Below are 21,456 nucleotides of genomic sequence, written 5' to 3'. Positions count from 1 at the left end.
TCTGGATTTTTTTTTTTTTTTTTTTGTGGTACACGGGCCTCTCACTGCTGTGGCCTCTCCCATTGCAGAGCACAGGCTTCGGACACACAGGCTCAGTGGCCATGACTCACAGGCCTAGCTGCTCCATGACATGTGGGATCTTCCCGGACCGGGGCACGAGCCCGTGTCCCCTGCATCAGCAGGCGGACTCTCCACCACTCTGCCACCGGGGAAGCCTTGTTGGAAGATTTTTAATCACAGTTTCAATTTCAGTGCTTGTGATTGGTCTGTTCATATTTTCTGTTTCTTCCTGGTTCAGTCTTGGCAAGTTGTGCATTTCTAAGAATTTGTCCATTTCTTCTAGGTTGTCCATTTCGTTGGCATAGAGTTGCTTGTAGTAACCTCTCATGATCCTTTTGTATTTCTGCAGTCAGTTGTTACTTCTCCTTTTTCATTTCTAATTCTATTGATATGAGTCTTCTCCCTTTTTTTCTTGATGAGTCTGGCTAATGGTTTATCAATTTTGTTTATCTTTTCAAAGAACCGGCTTTTAGTTTTATTGATCTTTGCTATCATTTCTTTCATTTCTTTTTCATTTATTTCTTGTCTGATCTTAATGATTTCCGATCTGACCGAAGCCCGAGCCTCAGCTCCCAGCCCCCGCCCACCCTGGCTGGTGAGCAGACAAGCCTCTCAGGCTGGTGAGTGCTGGTCAGCACTGATCCTCTGTGCGGGAATCTCTGCACTTTGCCCTCCTCACCCCGGTTGCTGCACTCTCCTGCGCAGCTCCGAAGCTTCCCCCCTCCACTACCCGCAGTCTCCGCCTGCGAAGGGGCTTCCTAGTGTGTGGAAACCTTTCCTCCTTCACAGCTCCCTCCCACTGGTGCAGGTCCCGTCCCTATCCTTTTGTCTCTGTTTTTTATTTTTTCTTTTGCCCTACCCAGGTACGTGGGGGGTTTCTTGCCTTTTGAGAGGTCTGACGTCTTCTGCCAGCGTTCAGTGGGTGTTCTATAGGAGCAGTTCCACGTGTAGATGTACTTATGATGTATCTGTGGGGAGGAAGGTGATCTCCGCTTCTTACTCTTCCGCCATCTTCCTCAACTCCCGAGGATCTGCCTCTTATTTAGGTATTGACTTTGGAAATGCAAGCCTTGCCAGGATGCCCCCATCTCGTGGGAGCACATAACCCAGATTCTGACTACAGATGGACAGTTCCACATGGAATATACCCATGTGGAGGTCCTGTGTCCTTTCTCAGGGTGGCTTCTGTCCTCCATCACTCCTATTCTAAGAGGCATCCTCTTCCCAAACACTTTGACGTCTGTTTACATCGGTGTTTTTTCCTAAGAGCAGATTTAAAACTATTCATTCAACATCCATTAATTCCACAAACATCCCTTAAGCACTTATTATGGGCCAGTTCCTATGTTAGACATTTCACAAATATTGTCTCTCCGAATTCTCACAAACTCCAAATAAATTGAGAATTTTAATCTCCAGTTAGTAGCACGTTCCAGTTATGGAGAATGGCATATGCAAAGGCCAAGAAGCCAAGGAGAGCAGGGGCTGGATTCAGTGTCTGAGGCAAGGGGTGAGAGGCAAGAAGTGTTTGGAAATCAGTCATCAAGGAGGGCAGCTGCAGGGCACCGAGGCTTGGGGTGCAGCCCTTGGAGATGTGACAGGGCAGGATGTGCATCTGAGAACAACAGCTCGGTGCAGGGTGGAATTGGAGGGCCTGGGCTGGGAGACGAGGTAACCAGGGGTTACCATCTCCCCAGGGAGAAATGAGGGCACCTGAACTATGTGGTGGCCATGGGAAGTGACCATGTAGAGAGGATTTAGGAAGCTTCCCCAGGGGTGAAACCCCTAAGCCTGGGCAGGGGACGGGCAGCCGGTGACAGTGTGCAGGGCATGGCACCTCCCACAGGTACTGGGCTGTAGCTGCCCCTAGTCACATCCTGACTGCCTTCTCCTCTCCCCTGTACACCTGGGTAGTCTTGCTACAGGACTGGCTGTGCCCCAGGCTCCCGTGGCTGAGCCAGCCCTGCAGTGCAAATGTCAGGCCTTTGAAATGGGCCAGGCCACTTCCCTTTCAGGAACCTGGGTCAGGGTATTGTAGAGGCCCTCACTCTGGGCCTTCCTATATTGGCAGCTTTTATAGAACACCCCGGGAGCAGAGAAGTGGCCTTTTCCTCAAAGGGCAGCTCTGCAACACTTCAGAACATGTAGACCTGAAAGGCCCGGATCAGGCCCAGGGGACTATGGCAGTCGTGACCTTGCTGCCGGGCCAGGAGGAAGCCAGGGACATGCGCCCAGGCGAGCAGATTTCAGGCAGCGCCGGGGATGTGAGACGCGGGGCTGATCCTTGCTCAGTCTTTTGACCCAGAAGATACAGAAGCTAGATATGACCCCTGCTTGCCCTTGAAAAGCTTTTGGACCAAGGGGCATTGGAGGAGAGGGTGAGTGGTGGTGGAGGATAGAAACTGCTTTTCACGACCCACGCTGGGCCCCAGCTGCCAGCAATACCCCTGGACAATCTCTCAGCCCATCCACACTGAAGCCAGGAGCCTGCTTGGGTCCTTCATTTCCCCTTCCATTCCTCTCTGTCCCTGTTACCCCCCAAAACAGAAATGCATGCAAAGAGCTCAGGATGGTACTAGGCACCCTGGGTTATCACCACCTGCATTTCACAGGGAGGGTAAGTCAGGGCTGCCCCTCTGCACCTCTCCAGGGCCGCTGATCGCACTGTATTTTATTGTCATCAAGTTAAGGCTAGAGTTTTAAGTGACTTGTTCAACATCACCTCGCAAGTAAGTTGAAGAGGAGATTCAGTTCCCCCGTACAGTGAGCATTTATCAAGCATATGCTATATCCACGTGCTGCTGTCCACTCTGGGGGTTCAGCAGTGAGTGGAGCTGGCCCAGGTTGTGATGAATCCAAAGCTCTTGCTCATCCTCCCAGGGCCCCAGCTAAGCTCCCCACACAGTAGAGTAAGAGTTGTACTGTATGACAGCACAAGGGGACCCCAGCATGCATCTCTAGGGTGGCCATAACTGAACCAGCTGGGCCCCTTGCAGCTGTGTACCCACTTAGAATGGAGGCCACAGGCTCCCAGGAAAGCCTCTGCCAGCTCTGGCTCTTGTCTGCCTCTGACTTTACTCCGTCTGGCATCTCTGACCTGGTCCCAGGTCTTTTGCTGTGCACCTGCATCTTTCCTCTGCCACGCCCTTGGCCTCAACGCTTGGCCTCTCTTTAGCTTCTCAAGTCTGCTCTTACCCGAAATGCTTTTTACAGTCTTGTCACTTCAGTGCTGCAGTGCTCCTAGGCCAGCCAGAGCCCAGGGCTTCTGCCAGCAGAGGGATGAGGTGACAGTGTCTGCTCTGCTTGTCTGTCTTTTGCTAGTGAACTCCGTGCTGGACCTCATCTGAGATGTGAGGGAGAGAGGCAAGGACTCTTCCAGGCCAGGGCCCCTTCTCTGACCCTGTGACCTGTAGCTCCAGCTCGGGCTGTTTGCCCCTCAAGACCAGCAGTGAGTGAGGGTCCATGCAGCTGAGAGCCTCTGTCCTTCTACACTTCTCTTGCCTCAGGGACCTGGCTTGACCAAGCCGGGACACTGGGACACTGGTCTTCACCCACCCGCCATGAGGAAAGGCTTTTCTTATGTTTGTCAGGACCTGGAAGGAGCCCCAAGCAGAGGCTGCCTTTTTACTCTATGTCCTTGATCTTTTCCCCTAAAAGTCCCTTCTCTGGACAACCAGACTGTGAGGGTAGCATCCCTCCCTTTGTATACCCACCAGTGGACCTGGCAAGTCACCTAAGTGAGGATGCTGAGGTTGGTGGAGCCACACATCAGTACTGGAGTGTTAGCTTCTGCCAAGGCAGGGAGAAGTACTGAGACAACACCTTACAAGAGAAGGGGCAGGAGTGAGTGGAGAGATGGAAACAACTCCAGGTTGACTCAAGAAGGCTCAAGCAGACATTCTGAGCAAGCTATAAGTGAGAAACAGATTTTTGTTTGAACAGAGGAGGTACCCTCTCAAGTTAAAGTTGGAAGCAGAAAATCTCTTTTTCGTGCTATTTTATACGTTTTCTCTTTTTGTGAACCAAGATCAATGTGTACATTCTTAACTGATATCCACCCACTCACCCCCACATACCTATCCATCCAGACTCATCCACCCATCCACCATGCATCCATCCATCAAACATGCATTAAGCACCAACCGTGTGTCTTGGTTGGTGCTGAGTTCTAGAGATAGTGAAAATATATAGACCTGGAAAAGAGCATTGCTCAAACCTGTTCTTCCTTTGGCCTTTCTGAGTCACATCCTGTTTTTTCCTCTTCATGACAGGCCTTTCTGCATTCATACATTTGTATCATATGAATCACTTATGTAATTAAGTACTTTAATTTATTGTGACTAGAAGTGCTGGAGGGAAAAAAGGAAATTCCACTGGGCGCTAGTCTGGGCCACTGCAGGGGAGGTGTTGCCCCATGTGTGTGTGTGAATGCCCGTATAGGCGGGGATGTGGGTCAAAGAGCCCCAGCTGGTTGAATAGCATTGGCTGTGAGTGGTTGGCCAGGAGATCCACAAACGTCTTGAGAAGAGAAATCTTCACATCATCAAGGACTCTCAGCTCTGAGTTATCCTTTTGGAAGAAATAAAATAAAAAATAAGACCAAGCCAACTCTAAGTGGCTTACATCCTCTTAGAACACCTCCATTATTGGTTTGTATTTCAGAGGGGAGGTACACATATCAGAAATAATTTTGCAGTGGTAGAGGCTCCTGAGAGCTGGGGCTGACAAGAGCAGGGAGTGGGTTTGTCTTTCTCATCAAGGCAATGATCCCCCAGGGTTCAAGGAGTGGGAGACAGTGTTCTGTCCTGTCTGTTCCCTGCAGGACAGGGGGTGAATTCCCGGTGGTGGGAGTGATTTCTCTCTGCTGTCAGGTAAGCACCTGTGTAGCGCAGGACCTTGAAAAAGGTCACTAGGCACTGACATGCCTGCTTCTCTGTGGCCTGAGGACCTTGTTTAAATCAGCAGTGGTCGGTCACGCCAGGCATGCTCCTGTCCATCTTCCACCTACCAAATGGAGAGGCGTCAGACATGCAGGCCTTAGTGACATACATCCCTGTGCCCACTGCGAGGACACCAGCTGAGGGTGGATAGGACAGGGCTGTGCAGGAATGGTCAAGCACAGGGACATCCATGGAGGAGGAGGTCAGCTCTGCTCAGACATGTCACGGCAGAGATGACCCCCGGAGGTTAGCATGAGTTGGGGAAAGGGCACGATGGAGCAGGTGTGTGTGATGCCCTGGACCAGCTCCTTTGGGCCACCTCTAATTTCAGTTGCAGAGGACAGTTCCCAACACCCAAGTTCCTGTCTGGGCCTCTGCTTTGGGGGTAACCCATCTAAGACTTGTGAGGAAGGGAATTGTAGGCTGAGAACAAGATATGGTGGTGTTGAGAGTGTGAGGGGCATACTGGGGAGCAGTGGGAGGTGGCTGGAATTCTTCCCACAGCCCAAGGATCCTATTTGATCTTCCCAGGAGTCCTGTGAGGCCAACATATTGTCCTATGTATATCCGGCAGTTTTGTTTTTCTGAAATATTTTTAGCAGACACCTTGCTGCTGAGGTGTGCAGAGAATCATCCCCTTGACCCACTTTGGCTAATGGTTGTTTGTGCAACAGTTACCCATGAGGGGTCACAGACCTGACCGAGGGTGGGTGTCACTTCCCCCCGCCACTTCATGCTCTGTGACAACCCCTTGGAGGAGCGGGGTGGGGTGCGGTGGTGGTAACCTCGGGAAGCAGGGCTGTCCTCCTCCCCACCAAGGGCTCTTGTGACCGCTGGAGTCCAGGCTCACGCCCATCCGGGTCTTAATCACGGTCATGAGGGTGGCCCAGACCTGTCCCACCCCTGCATCTCACCACTGTGGTGCCGCTCTTCTCACTGTTACTACAAACTTTCCCTTACTACCGTGCCCTCGAGAGTTCCGAGAGGGACTATGTCTCCTCTAAGATCCAGCTCTACCATGGACAGCTAAGCAAAGGAGTAATTCTCAGAGGCTCATGGTTGCAAATTGCAAATGCGTCCCCTAGCCAGCAGTGATGTCACTGTAGCGCAGGCTCCGTGGCCTCCAGAATCTCACACAAGCTGCCTGTGTCACTCAGGCCACCATCTACCCTAGGCCTGTCCAGGGACCAGAGTGGTCTTTCTAAGGCACAGATCTGATTTCAGGCACAGACCCTAAAGCCACCTATGTTGTTCCTCTTTAGCATGGCCCACAAGGTCATGATCCCTGCCTCCGTACTGTCCCCTTGATGCAGACATCTTGAACTGTTTTCAGTCCCTCTAACCCAGGGGTCAGCCAGCTGTGGCCCACTGTCTATTTTCTAAATGAACTTTTCTTACCATATCCTCTGTGTCTGTACCATTTGGAACAGCTTTCCTGCTAGAACAGCATGGTTGAGCAGTTGCAAAAAAGACTGATAAGGCCCACAAAGTCTAAAATCTTTACTATCTCGTCCTTTGCCGAAAATGCTGGTGGAACCTGCTCTATCTGGCCCAGCTTCTTTGCACCTTCATGCCTCTTCAAATGTGGTGCCTTCCCTACAATGCTGCCCACCCTTTATCCTAATCCTTCTAGACTGAGCTTTGTGCCCATCCTTCCCTCCATCCTTTGTTACCTGAGTGTGATGCCCCCTCCAGTCTTACATAGAGCTGTGTCCAAGCCTCAGTCACGGCTCTGATCGCACTGGTTCTGTTGATGTACAGATCCACCTCCCACTCTAGTTCCTGAAGCAGGGCCAGGTCTGACTCTACTCAGGACTCCAGCACCTGGCTGGGTGCTTGGATGACCAACTGGAAGCCGAAAGATCATGGCCCAGGTATTGGGCCCCACTTCTCAGTGTTAGCATCGTGGGTCACTCTAGTCCTCTACTGGTTTCTCCCTGTCCCTGGAAATGCACCAATGGAAAGGGTTTCACCATCTTTGTCTTTACAGATCTCTAACCTCTACCTATACGACAGTGTCCTGATGTTGGCCAACGCCTTCCACAGGAAGCTGGAGGATCGGAAGTGGCACAGCATGGCAAGCCTCAACTGCATCCGCAAGTCCACCAAGCCATGGAATGGAGGGAGGTCCATGCTGGACACGATCAAAAAGGTGTGTGCAAGGGGCACCCTCCAGGCCAAGGCCAAAGACAAGCCCCTTCTCACACGCCCACTCTCTTCCCGCTCCAGGAGGCTGAGCTCTTTCTGTGGTCACCCAGCCAGGCCCCTTCCAGGCCTCTCCACTTGCCACTCTTCCTGTTCCGGCATTTGAGGGCTGGCGAGCTGGGGTTCATGGATACGTGTTATTATTATCTTCATTTCATATAAGGAGATTAGTATCGGAGAGGTTATGTAACGTGCCCAGGATCACAAGTAAGTAAAAAAATGGAGGCAACCATCTTGCTCATGCCTGCCAGATACCCCACTCTGCAGGCTGCCACTGCCCCCAGAAGAGCTTGTCTCAGTTGGCAGTGCACGTACTACTCAGCAGGACCTCACGTTGTGTGTGTGTGCGTGTGTGTGTGCATCCCTGTGCGTACATCGGCATACCTACGACTTGGTGGATTTCGTGTCACACCTTAGCCTGTAGGACATCCTGTGTCCTATATGCTTAGGTGTGACAGTAAATCCATCAAAAGACTGGATCTGAAGTGAACTGGGTAATCCACAGAAGTGTTAGAGTGAGTTGGCTTTGAGAGGCTTCAAAAAGACATTTAGGGAAATCTGTAGTGCCGGGAGTCTTAGTCACAGTAAATTCTGCATGGTTTCCATAGCAGTGAATGGAGTCTGATGTTGGTTTGAATCTGCTGCAGCCCAAGCCCGAGCAGGGGCCTCTTTGGGGCCAGCTCATTCTCTGGGACTCTCCCCACTTACAGTCTGTGGGAGATCAAAGCTGGCTGTGATCCCCCACCCCAGGCTTGAAGAAAGAAAAGGGCTCAGCACAGGCTCACTCAGCCCCTCTGCCACCTGCTACTCCAGAGGCCACAGAGCGACCAGAGAGAGGCGCAGGGCTGGCACGCCCCTACATCCGGTGTGTGCCAGACACCAGGCCTTGTACACATTTTCTCCTTCGGCCCTTGCAGGCTCTGTGATGTGGGTCTAATGAACTCCAGGCCGAAGCTGGGAGATGGGAGATGACTTGCCCAAGGTGGCAAAGCCAGACTTGAGCTGGGTTTTAGCCTCCAATGCTCACGCTCGCTGCCCTGCCACTTCCCGCCACCTGTGTGAGATGGCTCTCGCTGACCTTGGCCTTCCCTCTTGGCTCAGGCTAAGGTGAGCCCCGAGAGAAGGTTGCAGTGAAAGACTGTAAGCTCCAGGAGGGTGGGGACAAAAGCTGCCCCTCTCTGGCACAGTGTGTGGCATAAAGCAGATGCTCTGATCATATCAATGGCATGAATGATGGGGACAAGCCTAGGAACTTCCCTTGTGAGCAAGGGCCTGGGAAGTGCGGGGCCTGCTCCGAGGCCCCGGGACCGCCAGCGCCCCTTGCCTTACTACAGTGCATCCATGGTTGCCCAGACGTTGGCGACTGCTTCCTTTCTCTTCCTTGCCTTTGGAGTTCCATCCCCTACCCGTCCACTTTTGCCCTACCCTCTCATGGTTTTTTTTTCTCTCTCGCAGGGCCACATCACTGGTCTCACAGGGGTGATGGAGTTTCGGGAAGACAGCTCGAACCCCTACGTGCAGTTTGAAATCCTGGGCACGACCTACAGCGAGACCTTTGGCAAAGACATGCGGAAGGTAAGCCTCGGGGCGCTCACCTCCTGCTTTTCCTACCGCCGCGCGCTGGGCCTGTGCCCCAAGCAGGTGTTAACCGGCACGAAAGTCCCCTCTCCAGTCTTTCTCTACAGGTGCTGCTGCTGGTGTCCGTGGGACATGGTGGGGAGGAGGCTCCAAGGGGTTTCGGACAGAAAGTGCCACTCATTCAGCTCTGAGTACAGCAGGGGCGTCTGGTGCCCGTGGGTCCTGCTGCTTGGGCCTGGAGGACCAGCCTTGTGGTCCTGGACAAGGCCAGCAAAAGGGGTGATGTGTTTTCCTGGAGTCGCTGAAATCAGCCCAACGTCGGGGACAGGTGTGACCGTTACTAAGGCAGGAGGCAGAGGTTACGGCCAGAGAGTGTCCCCGATCCAAGAGGGAGGCAAAGCCATGGCCAGAAAATGAGCTCCGCGGAGCGTGAGAAGCAGGCAGTGCAGGCGTCCGCTGGAGACACAAGTGAGAGACAGGTGAGCCGCAGAGTTCAGGGTGGGCTTCGACTTGCTTTTATTTGTTGCTGATGCAAGTGGCAGGCCTGGGGACTCTTTTCAGTGATACTTTGTCTCTTCCTCCCCCACCCCATGGTGGGGGGGGGGCATTCAGAATTGAGGTCTGGCGAGGTGGCCTTTACGCAGAGTTGGAACTCCCCAAGTTGAAGGGGAGGCCTGTGAACTCAAGAGTCGAATAAGGTGTTAGGACCAAGAGGTCAGTGTGGCAAGCAAGGGGATGGAACAGTACCCAGCAAGGGACCTCAGATGCGGTGCTTGTGAGCCGGTGTGGAGCCAATAGCGGGCGTGCAGGTAAGGGCAGTTGCTGGCTCTCCAGGGATGCTCTCCCACAAATGGCCTCTGCACAGGAAGACCACGTGCTTGTTGGAGCCAGAGATGGGAGCACCCATGATGTAAAGGGGTCACAGGGCTCCGCCTAATCGGGAAAGCACTAAAGCATGAGCTGGTTGGCATAGACTCAGGCAGAGGCTCCTGCAGTCACACACACACACATTTCTATATATCTGAGGGGGAGACATCTCTACTAATGATAGTGCCCTGGAGATGAAGGGCATGGTGAGTTCTCAGCAGGTGGGATAAGCCTCTAATAGAGAGCCCTCTAGCCTGGCCTCTAGCATTGGCTGGGGGCGGCAGAGGGGCAGGAAGGGGTTACATGATGTTGGGGTACTGAGAATCTGGTTGAAGGCATTCTCTGGCTGTGCTCCTTGAGGACCAGATGGAAGGATGCACGTGTGAAGTTGTGGAGGGTGTGAGAGCTGGAAAGCACGGGGGGAGCTCTCATCAGGTAGAACATGGGGAGGAGGCCTGGCTTGCTAGGGAGAGGCTGGGTTGGCTGGGGGGGTCCATTTGTGATGTGGGGATGGTGGACTTTCAGCCCGTTCCGTGACAGAAAGTATAATCATGAGTTGGTCAAATAATAATAAGTTCAATAATTGGTTGTGAGGCAATGGTGACACCCAAGCTTTGATGACATTTGGGAGCTCGGAAGATTGTTTGTGGCATCAGAAAGGGGGTTAGTGACTATGGTGTGAAACCTTGGGAAGCCAGGGTGTGGCCTGCAATGTCAGGGGTGTCAGAGATGACCTGTGATGTCTGTTAGGGATGCCCAAGCTGTGAGGTTTGGTGGGTGGGAGCCTGGGGATGGGTGGTCAGCGTTGGTCTGGGTCATTCATGGCCACAGTAGAAACTGGCTTATGTTGGGACTCCCACCCGGCAAGGGGAAACCAGGACCAGGGAGCCCTTTCAGTCAATCTGGTATGAAAGGAGCTGCCTGCCTCAGTGACCATTCATATTTGCCACAGTACTTGTCTTCATCCCCAAGTCTTCCTCTGAGGTCCTAGAATATCAGGCCCTGCATGCTGGCTCCTTTGTACCCCCCTCCACTTTCTTTTAGCTCAGCTCTAACCCCAAGGTCTCCCCACTGGGTGGGAATGTTGGCTGTAGGGCTCCCTGCCTCGTCTTAGGCAGCTGACTGGGGTCATGCTGGCCACTCCAGGCGCCTGAGAGAGGGGAGGTACTGTGTCCTCCACTTCCCATTTCAGGTGTCTGGGCCTTCCGTGTTGCCATGGCAACGCTCCTTCAATACCCTGAAGCCAATGGGAGCTTGAATCTCTCGGTATAAGGAGCTGCTGAGCAGGAGGTATGAATGTGATTGAGTTGGAAGGGAAGCTGATTTTCAAGTGGGCTTTATTTTTAAATGTAATCTTTTGTCATTTTAAAATCTGCCCTTAATAACTGCATATCCCAGTTGTTATCTGTCTGCCTGGCAGCTTATCTCTGTTAAGGAGAAGTTATCTGGAAAGCAGGGAATGGGATTTACCATAGCAAATGTTTGCTATTCAGGCCCAGGGTGCCTTAAAGCAAGGCCTGTGGGGGTTCAGGATGAAGCAAGGAGAGCGCATTGGGACAGAGTGGCATGGGTCTAGGGGAGCATTTAAAGGCAGAGCCGAGCTGTGGTTCCTGGTGGAAGATGGGGATGGGAGGGGTAGGGCTGGGAAATTGGGGCAACCTAAAAATAAAGTTGGTGGGCAGCAGATGTGATGGTAGGGTTAGGGTTCAGAGACGCACAAAAGGCAGTGCAAAGATCAGTCATCCTTAGGAGGCAAGGGCAGCTCTGAGGAGGCCCCCTCAGCTGCATCTCTCTGTGGCTAGGGGAGCCAACTGGACTGACGGCAGGGTCCTCTCATGGTGGAGCAGTGTCAGGGGGTCCCTGAAAAGATGACAGGTATCAATATATGAATATATCCTCTATCTATCTGTACTGAAAAACAACAACAGTAAATGAACACGGACACAAAAACAAAAACAAAGTAGTTTCTTTAAGATTTAAATCTAGAGGAATTGTTTAAATTAGGGAGCAAATGGATGTTTTCTTAAAGTGAATACCCTGGAGGGAACTCTCAGGGAGGGTGAGTCACCCAGACAGTTTAGATTAAGTGGCATCAAGAGGCTGTAGATTACTCAGCCCCTCCAGAGGATGGAAGGAGTGGGTGATCGCCTTTCACTGCAGGGTGCTGGACAAACACTTATTAAATTATCTCATCCAGGAAGCACATTCTTGTTGAGGGAGTGTGGGATGGCAAAATCAAAGGTCCATGTCACCCTCTTGCTGTGTAACTCCAGGCAAAATATTAATCATCTTTGTGTTCCGCTTGGAGCTGTCTGGCATGGGTGATTACCAAGCAACCCTGCCAGGGGCAGGCTTTGCTGGAAAGTCTTGTCCAGCTCCCACAGGACTTGGCTTAATATTTGTCCTAGGGACCCATGCTTGTTCCTATTGGAGCCCTACACTTTTCTCTTTGGCTTTCTCTTTGTTCGGACGGAAGTCTCCAAAGGAGGGTCCCATGGGTTCGTCCTTGCAAATGTCCTCAGCTCATGACATGAGCTGGGATGGGATTGGTGGAGACTACCTGTAGGGAAGTTTCCAAAGGTGGGGGCAGGGAACGTTGTTTAAAGCACAGGACAAGAGGGAGCCAAGGAGGGACCACTGAGCACCTGCTGTGGACAAAGGTGCATCACAGTGCGTTGTCTCCCTGACTTGGGGGCCTTTGTGATGCTCCTAGCTCTGCTCTCCTGAGCTTTTGCAGCCACTTCCTTTTTTTGAAGTTTCATGTTCTCAGATGGAAGGTGCAAACAATAGGAACCTCGTGGTCACCCAGAGTAATGACCCTCATGCAGCACTTGGCAGTGAGCGCTCTCCTGTGTGGCCTGGGCCATCAGCTTCGGGCAGCTGGAGCTATACACCTTCTCTGAGTATCTACCCCAGATCCCACAAGAGCAGAGAGGCACAGGGAGGCTTAGAGCATGGCTTTCTGCCTGCAGGTGCCCTGGATAGGCAGCTCCTCTCCACACCCGTGTGCCAAAGCCTGAGGCCAGAGACAGGAGCAGGGCTCTGCATGGTGGGCAGTGCCCATCCCCCCTTCCATGCCTGGGGGCAGATTCCACTCCTTATAAAGACCAAGGGCTGAGAGGGAGCTGGGGGCTTCACCTCTGATGAGATTTTGTTTTCAGGACTGTTTTGATATGATGAATGGAAGAAGGAAAACATGGTTATAGTCTTCTCCACAAGCATGACTTGCCTGGAATGTAACGTGAGCCACAGCCCAGCAGAAACATTCTTCCATGACATGATTGCTGAGAATGTCTGCCCTTCTCTGTCCTAAAGATTCCATTGTGGGGGAATCATTCCTTTCCACTAAGGAGGTTCCCTGGTACAGTGAAACTCTGGGAAAATTGCCAGATGCCTGAAGGCCCTTTGAACCTCATTTCCCATGGGCACCATCCACCTAATTCACTAGCTCAGTGGAGGTTAGCCTGTCTCCTTGGGCAGAAGGGTGGGGAAGTGGGCGGGAAGCATCTGGAAAGCCTGTGAAGCTGCTTTATGCGTTGACATTCCAGGACAAAGGACACCCTGGTGTGATGAGAGAGAGAAAGGGACTATTTTATGCTCCTTTCCATAGAGTAGAATTGAGTTAGGACCAAGAGACTAAGAAAGGATTTAGCCCGGTGGTTTTCCAGCGTTTCTCTAGTCCTAGAAAATCCGTTGCAGCAGTACCTTACTGCAGCCCAAATATATTAAACCGTCATGGAAGCGGACATGCCGTGGTTACGATGGTGGGGAATTGGGGCAGGGGGTCTCGAGCTTCACCCAAACGGTCTCCCTGGTCCCCAGCCTCTCCATGGTGTTCTGTGCAGCTCCAGTTGGGAAACTGAGGCCCAGAGCCTGGAGAGACCCAGTTAGGTGGTACCAACAAGCAGGTGGGCTGCGCTGGGGCTGGAAGCCAGGTTTCCTGGGGTGGGGGTGGGGGGATGTGTGGCAAAGGGCCTGGAACATCGTTTCTGAATTTAGGATGATGCGGTTTTGTGACTCCCTCACTCCTCTCAGCCTGTTTTCCGCTGCCGCCCACCTCACTCCCCCGGCCAGCGTTAGGGCCCCATAGTCCCTTCCCATTGCGCTAGAGCCTGCTAACATGAAGTTCCACCAGTGCCCTTGGCTTAGCCTCCCTGTTCCAGCAGTTACCCAGGGAGATGGGAGGCCTTCCTTATCCTTTACTAGGTTAAGACGTTTCTTCTGTCTTCTCTGTCAATTTTGATTCTTCATAAAAGCTGGCTTTGGACAGGAATCAAATGGCTCTCTTGATGTCATGGCCCCGGCAGGGCCTTGTGGCAGCTCTGAAAATAATTCACAGAGTAATAATAATTGCTCATCGTGGAGTGATTGTCATGCTATAGGACCCCAGCCCTCCCCGGGCTTGGAAGTACATCGTTAACAGTCCTACCCAGGTCTGCTGCACTGTGTTACAAATTGTCCCGCAGTCTCAGGGTCCAGGAGCCCTAAGCAGTGAGGCCAGGAGGAAAGGGTATCTGCCAGCGGACAAGAGAGCTCTGTAATGAAGCAGGAGCTGCTTCTTAGAGCCCAGGTGGGATCCTTTACCTGGTGGCTCGCGCAGTCTCAGGGTCCAGGAGCCCTAAGCAGTGAGGCCAGGAGGAAAGGGTATCTGCCAGCGGACAAGAGAGCTCTGTAATGAAGCAGGAGCTGCTTCTTAGAGCCCAGGTGGGATCCTTTACCTGGTGGCTCGCGCAGTCTCAGGGTCCAGGAGCCCTAAGCAGGGAGGCCAGGAGGAAAGGGTATCCGCCAGCGGACAAGAGAGCTCTGTAATGAAGCAGGAGCTGCCTCTTAGAGCCCAGGTGGGATCCTTTACCTGGTGGCTCCCGCCGCAGTGCCAGGAGCCTCGCAGTGGGTTCAGTAATGGGGAGGGGCGGTGGGCAGTGAGCGGTGGTGGGGCTGGGAGGAGGCAGCCTGAGAATTGTGCAGTGTCTCTGTTAAGCTGCTCTGATAGAGACTCCGGCCATGCACAGGGAGTCACAGAAGAGAAATAAACTTCAGTCTCTTCATGGATTAGCATTCCTGCAGCGTATTTCCCAAGTAAAATGTCAACCCTTCCAAACCCTTGTGCAGAACCGCTTTGGATAGAACTGAGACCCCAGACAAACACTGCTGCTTCACCTGAGTAAAGGGATAAGGAAAAGATACGATTAAATATTTCATTTTAAGTGACATCTCTTCGTTTTGAAGATAGCATTGATATATGCTCATTTAGGGTAGAATGTTTAGAAAATACAGATAAATGAAAAGAAGAATGTAAAAGTCAGCTATAATCTCTGAACCAAGAAATAGATACTGTTAGCATTTCTGGTGCATTTTACTTATTGTTATTTTTTTCTTTTTCCCATCACCCTGCACATAGAGATAGTAATATGTATGCTTATCAAATTGCTATTTACTGTACATGAATTTTACATCCTGACTTCTCCACTTAATTCTGTCTTGGGAGTATTTTCTCACTTCTTTAACTATTCTTTACAACTATTTTTAATGGAAACACATTACTCAACTTATAGGGAGCCATCGTTAATTTTATCTTTCCATATGATGTATCTTTAGGCATTTTCACCGTATTATTATAGAATAGTATTGTGACAGATACCCAAAATACATATACTTTTATTACATCTATATTTCTTTAACTTTTTTTAGTAAGTGGAATTACCAAGCCACCGATAATAATTTTAGGTTCTTGATGTACTTGATACGTACATATTTTCAAATTGATTATAGAAAGATTTAATAATTTACACATCCATCAGTAATATATGGAAGTCTCTGTTATGTCCTATACTCAAAAATTGAGTGATATATTAAACATTTTTGCTAATTTGGTAACAGTATGAAAAAATGCTACTAAATTTGCATTTTTAGGAGATTGTACATGTAAAAATGTGATCACTGGTTATATATATTTCACATTTTATAAATTATGCCTCAGGTCCTTTGCTTTTTTATATCAGGAATGAAATTTTTCTTGTCAACTCATATAACCTGTCTTTTGGAAGGGAATTGATAGTTATTTGTGTCAGATATGTTGTTCCCATATATCCTTTGCTTGCTTGCTTATTTATTTATTTATTTATGGCTGTGTTGGGTCTTCGTTGCTGCACACGGGCTTTCTCTAGTTGCAGCGAGCGAGGGTGCCCAACTCTTTGTTGCGGTGCGTGGGCTTCTCATTGCAGTGGCTTCTCTTGTAGCAGAGCACAGGCTCAAGGTGCGCGGGCCTCAGTAGTTGTGGCTCCTGGGCTCTACAGCGTAGGCTCAGTAGTTGTGGTGCACAGGCTTTGTTGCTCCGCGGCATGTGGGATCTTCCCGGACCAGGGCTCGAACCCGTGTCCCCTGCATTGGCAGGCGGATTCTTAACCACTGCACCACCAGGGAAGTCCCTATCCTTTGCTTTTGAATTAAGAAAATATTTTCACATAGAGACATTTAAAAATGTATGTGTTTATAGTTTTTTGGAAAGCCATACCCAGTTTGCAAAGTAGATACTCTTCATCCATACTTTCTTCTAGTATTTTTATGGTTTGATTTTATTTCAATGAAATCTGCCATCTACTTGGGATTAGATTTGGGGTAAATTGTGAGGTTATGGCCTATCTTTTACATTTTTCAGTACTGACTCCTTCTGTTATGTATCCAGTAATCCTTCCTTTGCCCCATGGACTTGAATGTCATATTTATCATATGTTCTACTAAATTTTATGTATTTCCTCAGTGATTTTTTAAAAATTCTAAGACTCTTTTCTCTCTTTTCTTCCTCTGCTTAAATGTAATTCATCTTTGTATATTATTAGAATGTACTTGTCTGCAAGTAACAATGCTCATTTTGAGTGGCTTAAGGAATAAGGAAGACTTATTGTCTCACATGAAAAGAGGCCTGGAGCTAGGGTGGCTCCAGGGTTGGCCACTTCAGACAATCAGTGCCCAGACCAAAGTCTCTGGTCTTTTTCATCTTTCTTCTTGGCTCTCCACAGGGCAGAGTCTGAGCTCTCCTCATAGTTTTAGGATGGCTGTGGCAGTTCCAACTGCCATACCCAGAAGGACAGCAGCACAGGGAAGAAGAGGGTATTCTTTTCCGTGTTTCCTTTTTATAGGTGGGGAGAACTTTCCCAGGAGTTGGCCCTGGCTTTCTGTCTTTATATAATGGTTGTTTTGCTTTTTTGTTATCGCAGTTGAAGTTTTCCATCTAGATGCATATGCGACCGTGACCAATAGTTTCTCTCTCGGATGCTGTGTCCAACTTGTATTAGGGCTTATTCCCTTCATGATGTGGATGAGGAATTGCTCATTCTTTTACCCTTGTATGTACAGAGTGAAAGTTGGCAAAAAATTCAACTGTAAAATTATCTGGGCTAGATGTTGGTCTTGGAGCTATTACTTCGATATCTTGAAAAATTTCTTTTCTGGTTCCTACATTTCCTCGAGTCACTTTTAGTAACCTGCTGTACAGAAAATCTTAGAAAGCACTGGCATTTTCAAATGTTTCATTAAAGCTCGATATAGTATTTGCAAATAATTTTAAAATATCTACCTGTTGAAATATCTTTCTCTTCATCGATACTATTGTGTTTTTGTGTTGTCTTCCTTTATTTCTTGATTAGACTTGACTGAAGTTTTTAAAATTGATTTCTTCAAAGAACCAGTTCTGATTTATTTAATCAATTTTGTTGCATTTTATGTTACTCTAATTAATTTGTTTGTTTTTCCTTCGTCTCCCTGCTGCTAGTATTCGTTTCATCGTTAATTTTTAAACTTACGATATGAAGTGTTAGATAATTTTCTTTTATTCTTTCCAGTTTTGGAATGTTCTTATTTTATTCTCAATACAGTTGTGGCTGAATCCTAGTGGTTTTTCTAATGTAAACTGAAGTGTAACACTCATATAGAAAAGTACCTAAATCATGAGCAAATCACAGTGAATTTTCTGAACACACCCATGCAATCAACACCTACAACAAGAAACAGAACATCACCAGTGTCCCCAGTGGGCTCCCTCATGCCCCCTTCTTGTAATTACACTCATGAGCGGAAACACTACTGACGTCTAACGCACTTATTCTGACCTCTTTTGTAACGGCCTTCTTTTGCTTAACATCAGGTTTGTGAGATTTACTATTATTATCATCGTATATAGTTTTAGTTCATTCATTTTATTGTGTTTTAAAATATAGGTTTTATTATTCAGGTATGGTGAGGCCAACAGGTCAGGAGATCCCTGCTATTGAAAAGATAGTTTGTTACAATTCCTAAGAGAAGGGGGCACACCACACCATACAGGGCCACATGGGGACAACACCAGCCTCAGTCAGGAGGCAGAAGCAGCAGGGTAAAATGTGAACAAGAGCCTTTATTGTGGTTTGTAGGAAGGAATGGGCAGAAAAGGTAGACTTGGCTATTTTGGGCCCTTTGCATTTTCTTACAAATTTAGGATTTCGACTGAAATTGCGTGGACTCTAGATCAATTTAGGGAGACTTAACATCTTACTAATATTCTAATCCAACTCATGAACATAGTATCCCCTGAATTTACTTAGGTCTTTAATTTCTCTCAAGAGAGCTTTGCAGCTTTCACTGTAGAGATTATGAATAGTCTTTGTTTGATTTTTGCCCCCAGATATTGACATTTATGATACTATATATAGTATATATTAAATTTATTTTTCTACTTGTTCATCGTGTGTGTATAGAAATATAGTTGGTTTGTATATGAAACTTGTTTCTAGTGAACTCTAGTTATTGATTTATTCTAATAGTTTGCCTGAAGATTCTTTAAGATTTTCTATACACACAATCATATCATCTATGAAAAATGAGAGTTCTTTTTCTTCTTAAATTTTTATGCCCTTTATTCCTTTCTCTTTACTTATTGCACTACTTAGGGTCATTAATTTAAGTTGAATAGATGTAATGATAGTGGGTATCCTTATCTTGTTCTTAATCTCAGAGGATAACTTTTTATAATGCACCATTTTTAAAGAAGATATTTATTTAATTTATTTATTTGGCTGCGTCGGGTCTTAGTTGCTGCACACGTGTTCTTCGTTGCGGCTTCTCTCTAGTAGTGGTGCGTGGGCTCCAGAGCACTTGGGCTTAGTAGCCCCGCTGCATGTGGTATCTTAGTTCCCCGACCAGGGATTGAACCCGCGTCTCCTGCATTGGAAGGTGGATTCTTTTTTTTCTTTTAATTAATTAATTAATTTTTATTTTTGGCTGCACTGGGTCTTCGTTGCTGCACGTGGGCTTTCTTTAGTTGTGGCGAGCAGGGGCTACTCTTCATTGCAGTGCGTGGGCTTCTCATTGCAGTGGCTTCTCGTTGCAGAACATGGGTTCTAGGCGCAGGAATTTCAGTAATTGTGGCACGTGGGCTCAATAGTTGTGGCTCACGGGCTTAGAGCGCAGGCACAGTAGTTGTGGTGCACAGGCTTAGTTGCTTTGCAGCATGTGGAATCTTCCTGGAACAGGGCACGAACCCATGTCCCCTGCATTGGCAGGTGGATTCTTAACCACTGCGCCACCAGGGAAGTCCCAGGAAGGCAGATTCTTAACCACTGGACTACCAGGGAAGTCCCAATGTGCTTGGTAAGTGTTCTTTTTTCAGACTGAGAAAATTCCCTTGAACTTCTAGTTTGCTAACAGCTTTGTCAAAAGGGGTATTAGTGAAAGGTATTTTTACATTTAGTCAAAGACTCTTTTACATCTATTGAGATAATTATATAACTTACATTTTCACTTTTTACTCTTAATGCAGTAAATTGCATTGATTTATTTTTTTCCTTTTTGATGCTAGCTTATTAATTCTCTTCTTTACATTAATACTATACCTTGCTGTTTTGAATATTATTATTTTACAATATGCTCCAGTATTTGGAAAGGTTGGTACCTCCTAATTTCTCTTCCTTTTCATAATATTCCTTTTTTAAGTTAAACTTTTATTTTGAGATTAATGTAGATCCACATTCAGTTGTAATAAATAATACAGAGAGATCCCAAGATCCAATATACCCTTTATTGTTTCTTCCAGTGGTAGACATTGATCCAGTGCATGAATCTGACCCACTTTCAGATTTCCTCAGTTTCATTTGTGTGTGTGTGGGGTGTGTGTGTGTGTGTGTGTGTGTGTGTGTGTGTGTGTGTGTGTGGTTGCTCTGGGTATTACAATATACATATGCGACTTATCAGTCTATCAGTCAACACTTTACCACTTTGAGTGACATACAGAAATCTTACTTCCATTTGGGTCTCTTTACTTTCTTTACTTTTAAATTTCATTGTCTTGAGTATCAGTGTTATAATTTCTGTTTCAATCATCAAATATGATATATAAAAAAACTCATGAGGAGGTCAATCTATTGTATGTTCTCATATTTCTACTCTTTCTGTTGTTCTTTATTATTTCTGATGCTCCAAGAATCCTTTTACCATTTCTTTTCTGTTTAATAAACTTCCTTTAGCCAATATTTAAGCATCAGTCTGTTAGCCACAAATTCTTTTCATTTTCCTTCCTCGGGTAATGCCTTTATTTCTTTTTCATTCCTGAAAGATAGTTTTGCCAGATACAGAATTTGTGGTTGAGAATTCTCCTTTCAGCACTGGAAATGTGTTGTGCCATTTCTACTGCCCTCCATGGTTTCAGATTAGGAATCTGCTGTCATTTAATCTGGTTTTCTTCTGGCTAGTTTCTCTCTGTGTGCTTTCAAGGTTTTTTTTTCCTGTGTTTGTTTTTCAGAAGTTGTATTATGATGTATTGTGTTATGGATTTCTTTGAATTTACCCTGTTTGGGGTTCCTAGATTCTTGCATCTCAAAGTTTAAGTCTTGCACTGAATTTGATAAATTGCCGGCCATTATTTATCTGAATACTCTTTCATCCCCACACTCTTTCTCCTCTCTTTCTGGTATTCCAATGAAATTAATGTTAGATATTTTATTATTATTCCACAGGGCCCTGAGGCCCTATTCATTTTTTTTCAGTCTCATGTTATGTAAATTTTATTGTTCTGTTAGCCAGTTTACTAATTCTATCCTCTGTCCTTTAAACTCTAAAATAATCCCATCCAGTGAGTTTTTTATTTTTGTTAATTTCCAGTTCCATAATTTCCATTTAGTTCTATTTTATACTTTCTCTTTGCTGAGATTTTCTATTTTTTCATTTGTTTCAAGAGAATTTGTAATTGCTTGTTGAAGCATTTTTATAATGAAATTAAAATCCTTATCAGATAATTCTAACATCTGATTGTCTTGGTCTTTGCATCAGTTGATTGTCTTTTTTTTTAAAAAATCTGAGTTGTGATTTTCCTGGTTCTTGATATGATGAGTAATTTTTTTTTAATAAATTTATTTATTTTGGCCTTTCTCACCTTCTGAGATGGCCCACACTCTGTCTGTGGAGTGTGTTTCTCCCAAGGCCACTCTCACCTTCTGAGATGGCCCACACTGTCTGTGGAGTGTGTTTCTCTATAAATAAATCTACTTGTTACCTATCACTTTGTCTCTCACTGAATTCCTTCTGCAATGAGACATCAAGAAGCTGAGCTTCATTAAGTCCTGAAATCAGGTGCTGACCCTTTATTCCCAACTTACAGCTAGACCAACTCCTGCTCATCGTCAACACCACCGGGGACGTCTTCTGTGCCGTTTCTTTGTGAGAACTTTTGGGCACTAACACCTGTTTGGGAGACTACCTTGGAACGGATAGTATCTAAAATCATACTGAAACCCCCACCAGGTGGGAGAAGTTAATTGTATGCTGCCCACAAGCACGTAGA

General features: G+C 47.5%; 1 protein-coding gene across 1 annotated transcript in view; it reads left to right on the top strand.

Annotated features, from left to right (window-relative positions):
- Positions 1-21,456, top strand: part of GRID1 (glutamate ionotropic receptor delta type subunit 1) — a 662,424-nt gene that overhangs the window by 448,101 nt on the left and 192,867 nt on the right. The window contains exons 7-8 of the mRNA XM_024731429.1: positions 6,991-7,152; positions 8,661-8,780. Of these exons, the coding sequence (XP_024587197.1) occupies positions 6,991-7,152; positions 8,661-8,780 (282 nt within the window). The remainder of the gene's footprint in view (positions 1-6,990; positions 7,153-8,660; positions 8,781-21,456) is intronic.

Source organism: Neophocaena asiaeorientalis, unplaced genomic scaffold (assembly GCF_003031525.2).
Source record: "Neophocaena asiaeorientalis asiaeorientalis breed wild unplaced genomic scaffold, Neophocaena_asiaeorientalis_V1.1 scaffold714, whole genome shotgun sequence".
NCBI classification, from domain to species: Eukaryota; Metazoa; Chordata; class Mammalia; order Artiodactyla; family Phocoenidae; genus Neophocaena; species Neophocaena asiaeorientalis.
Note: the sequence above shows the minus strand (reverse complement) of the source record. Positions and strands in the feature narration are given on the sequence as shown.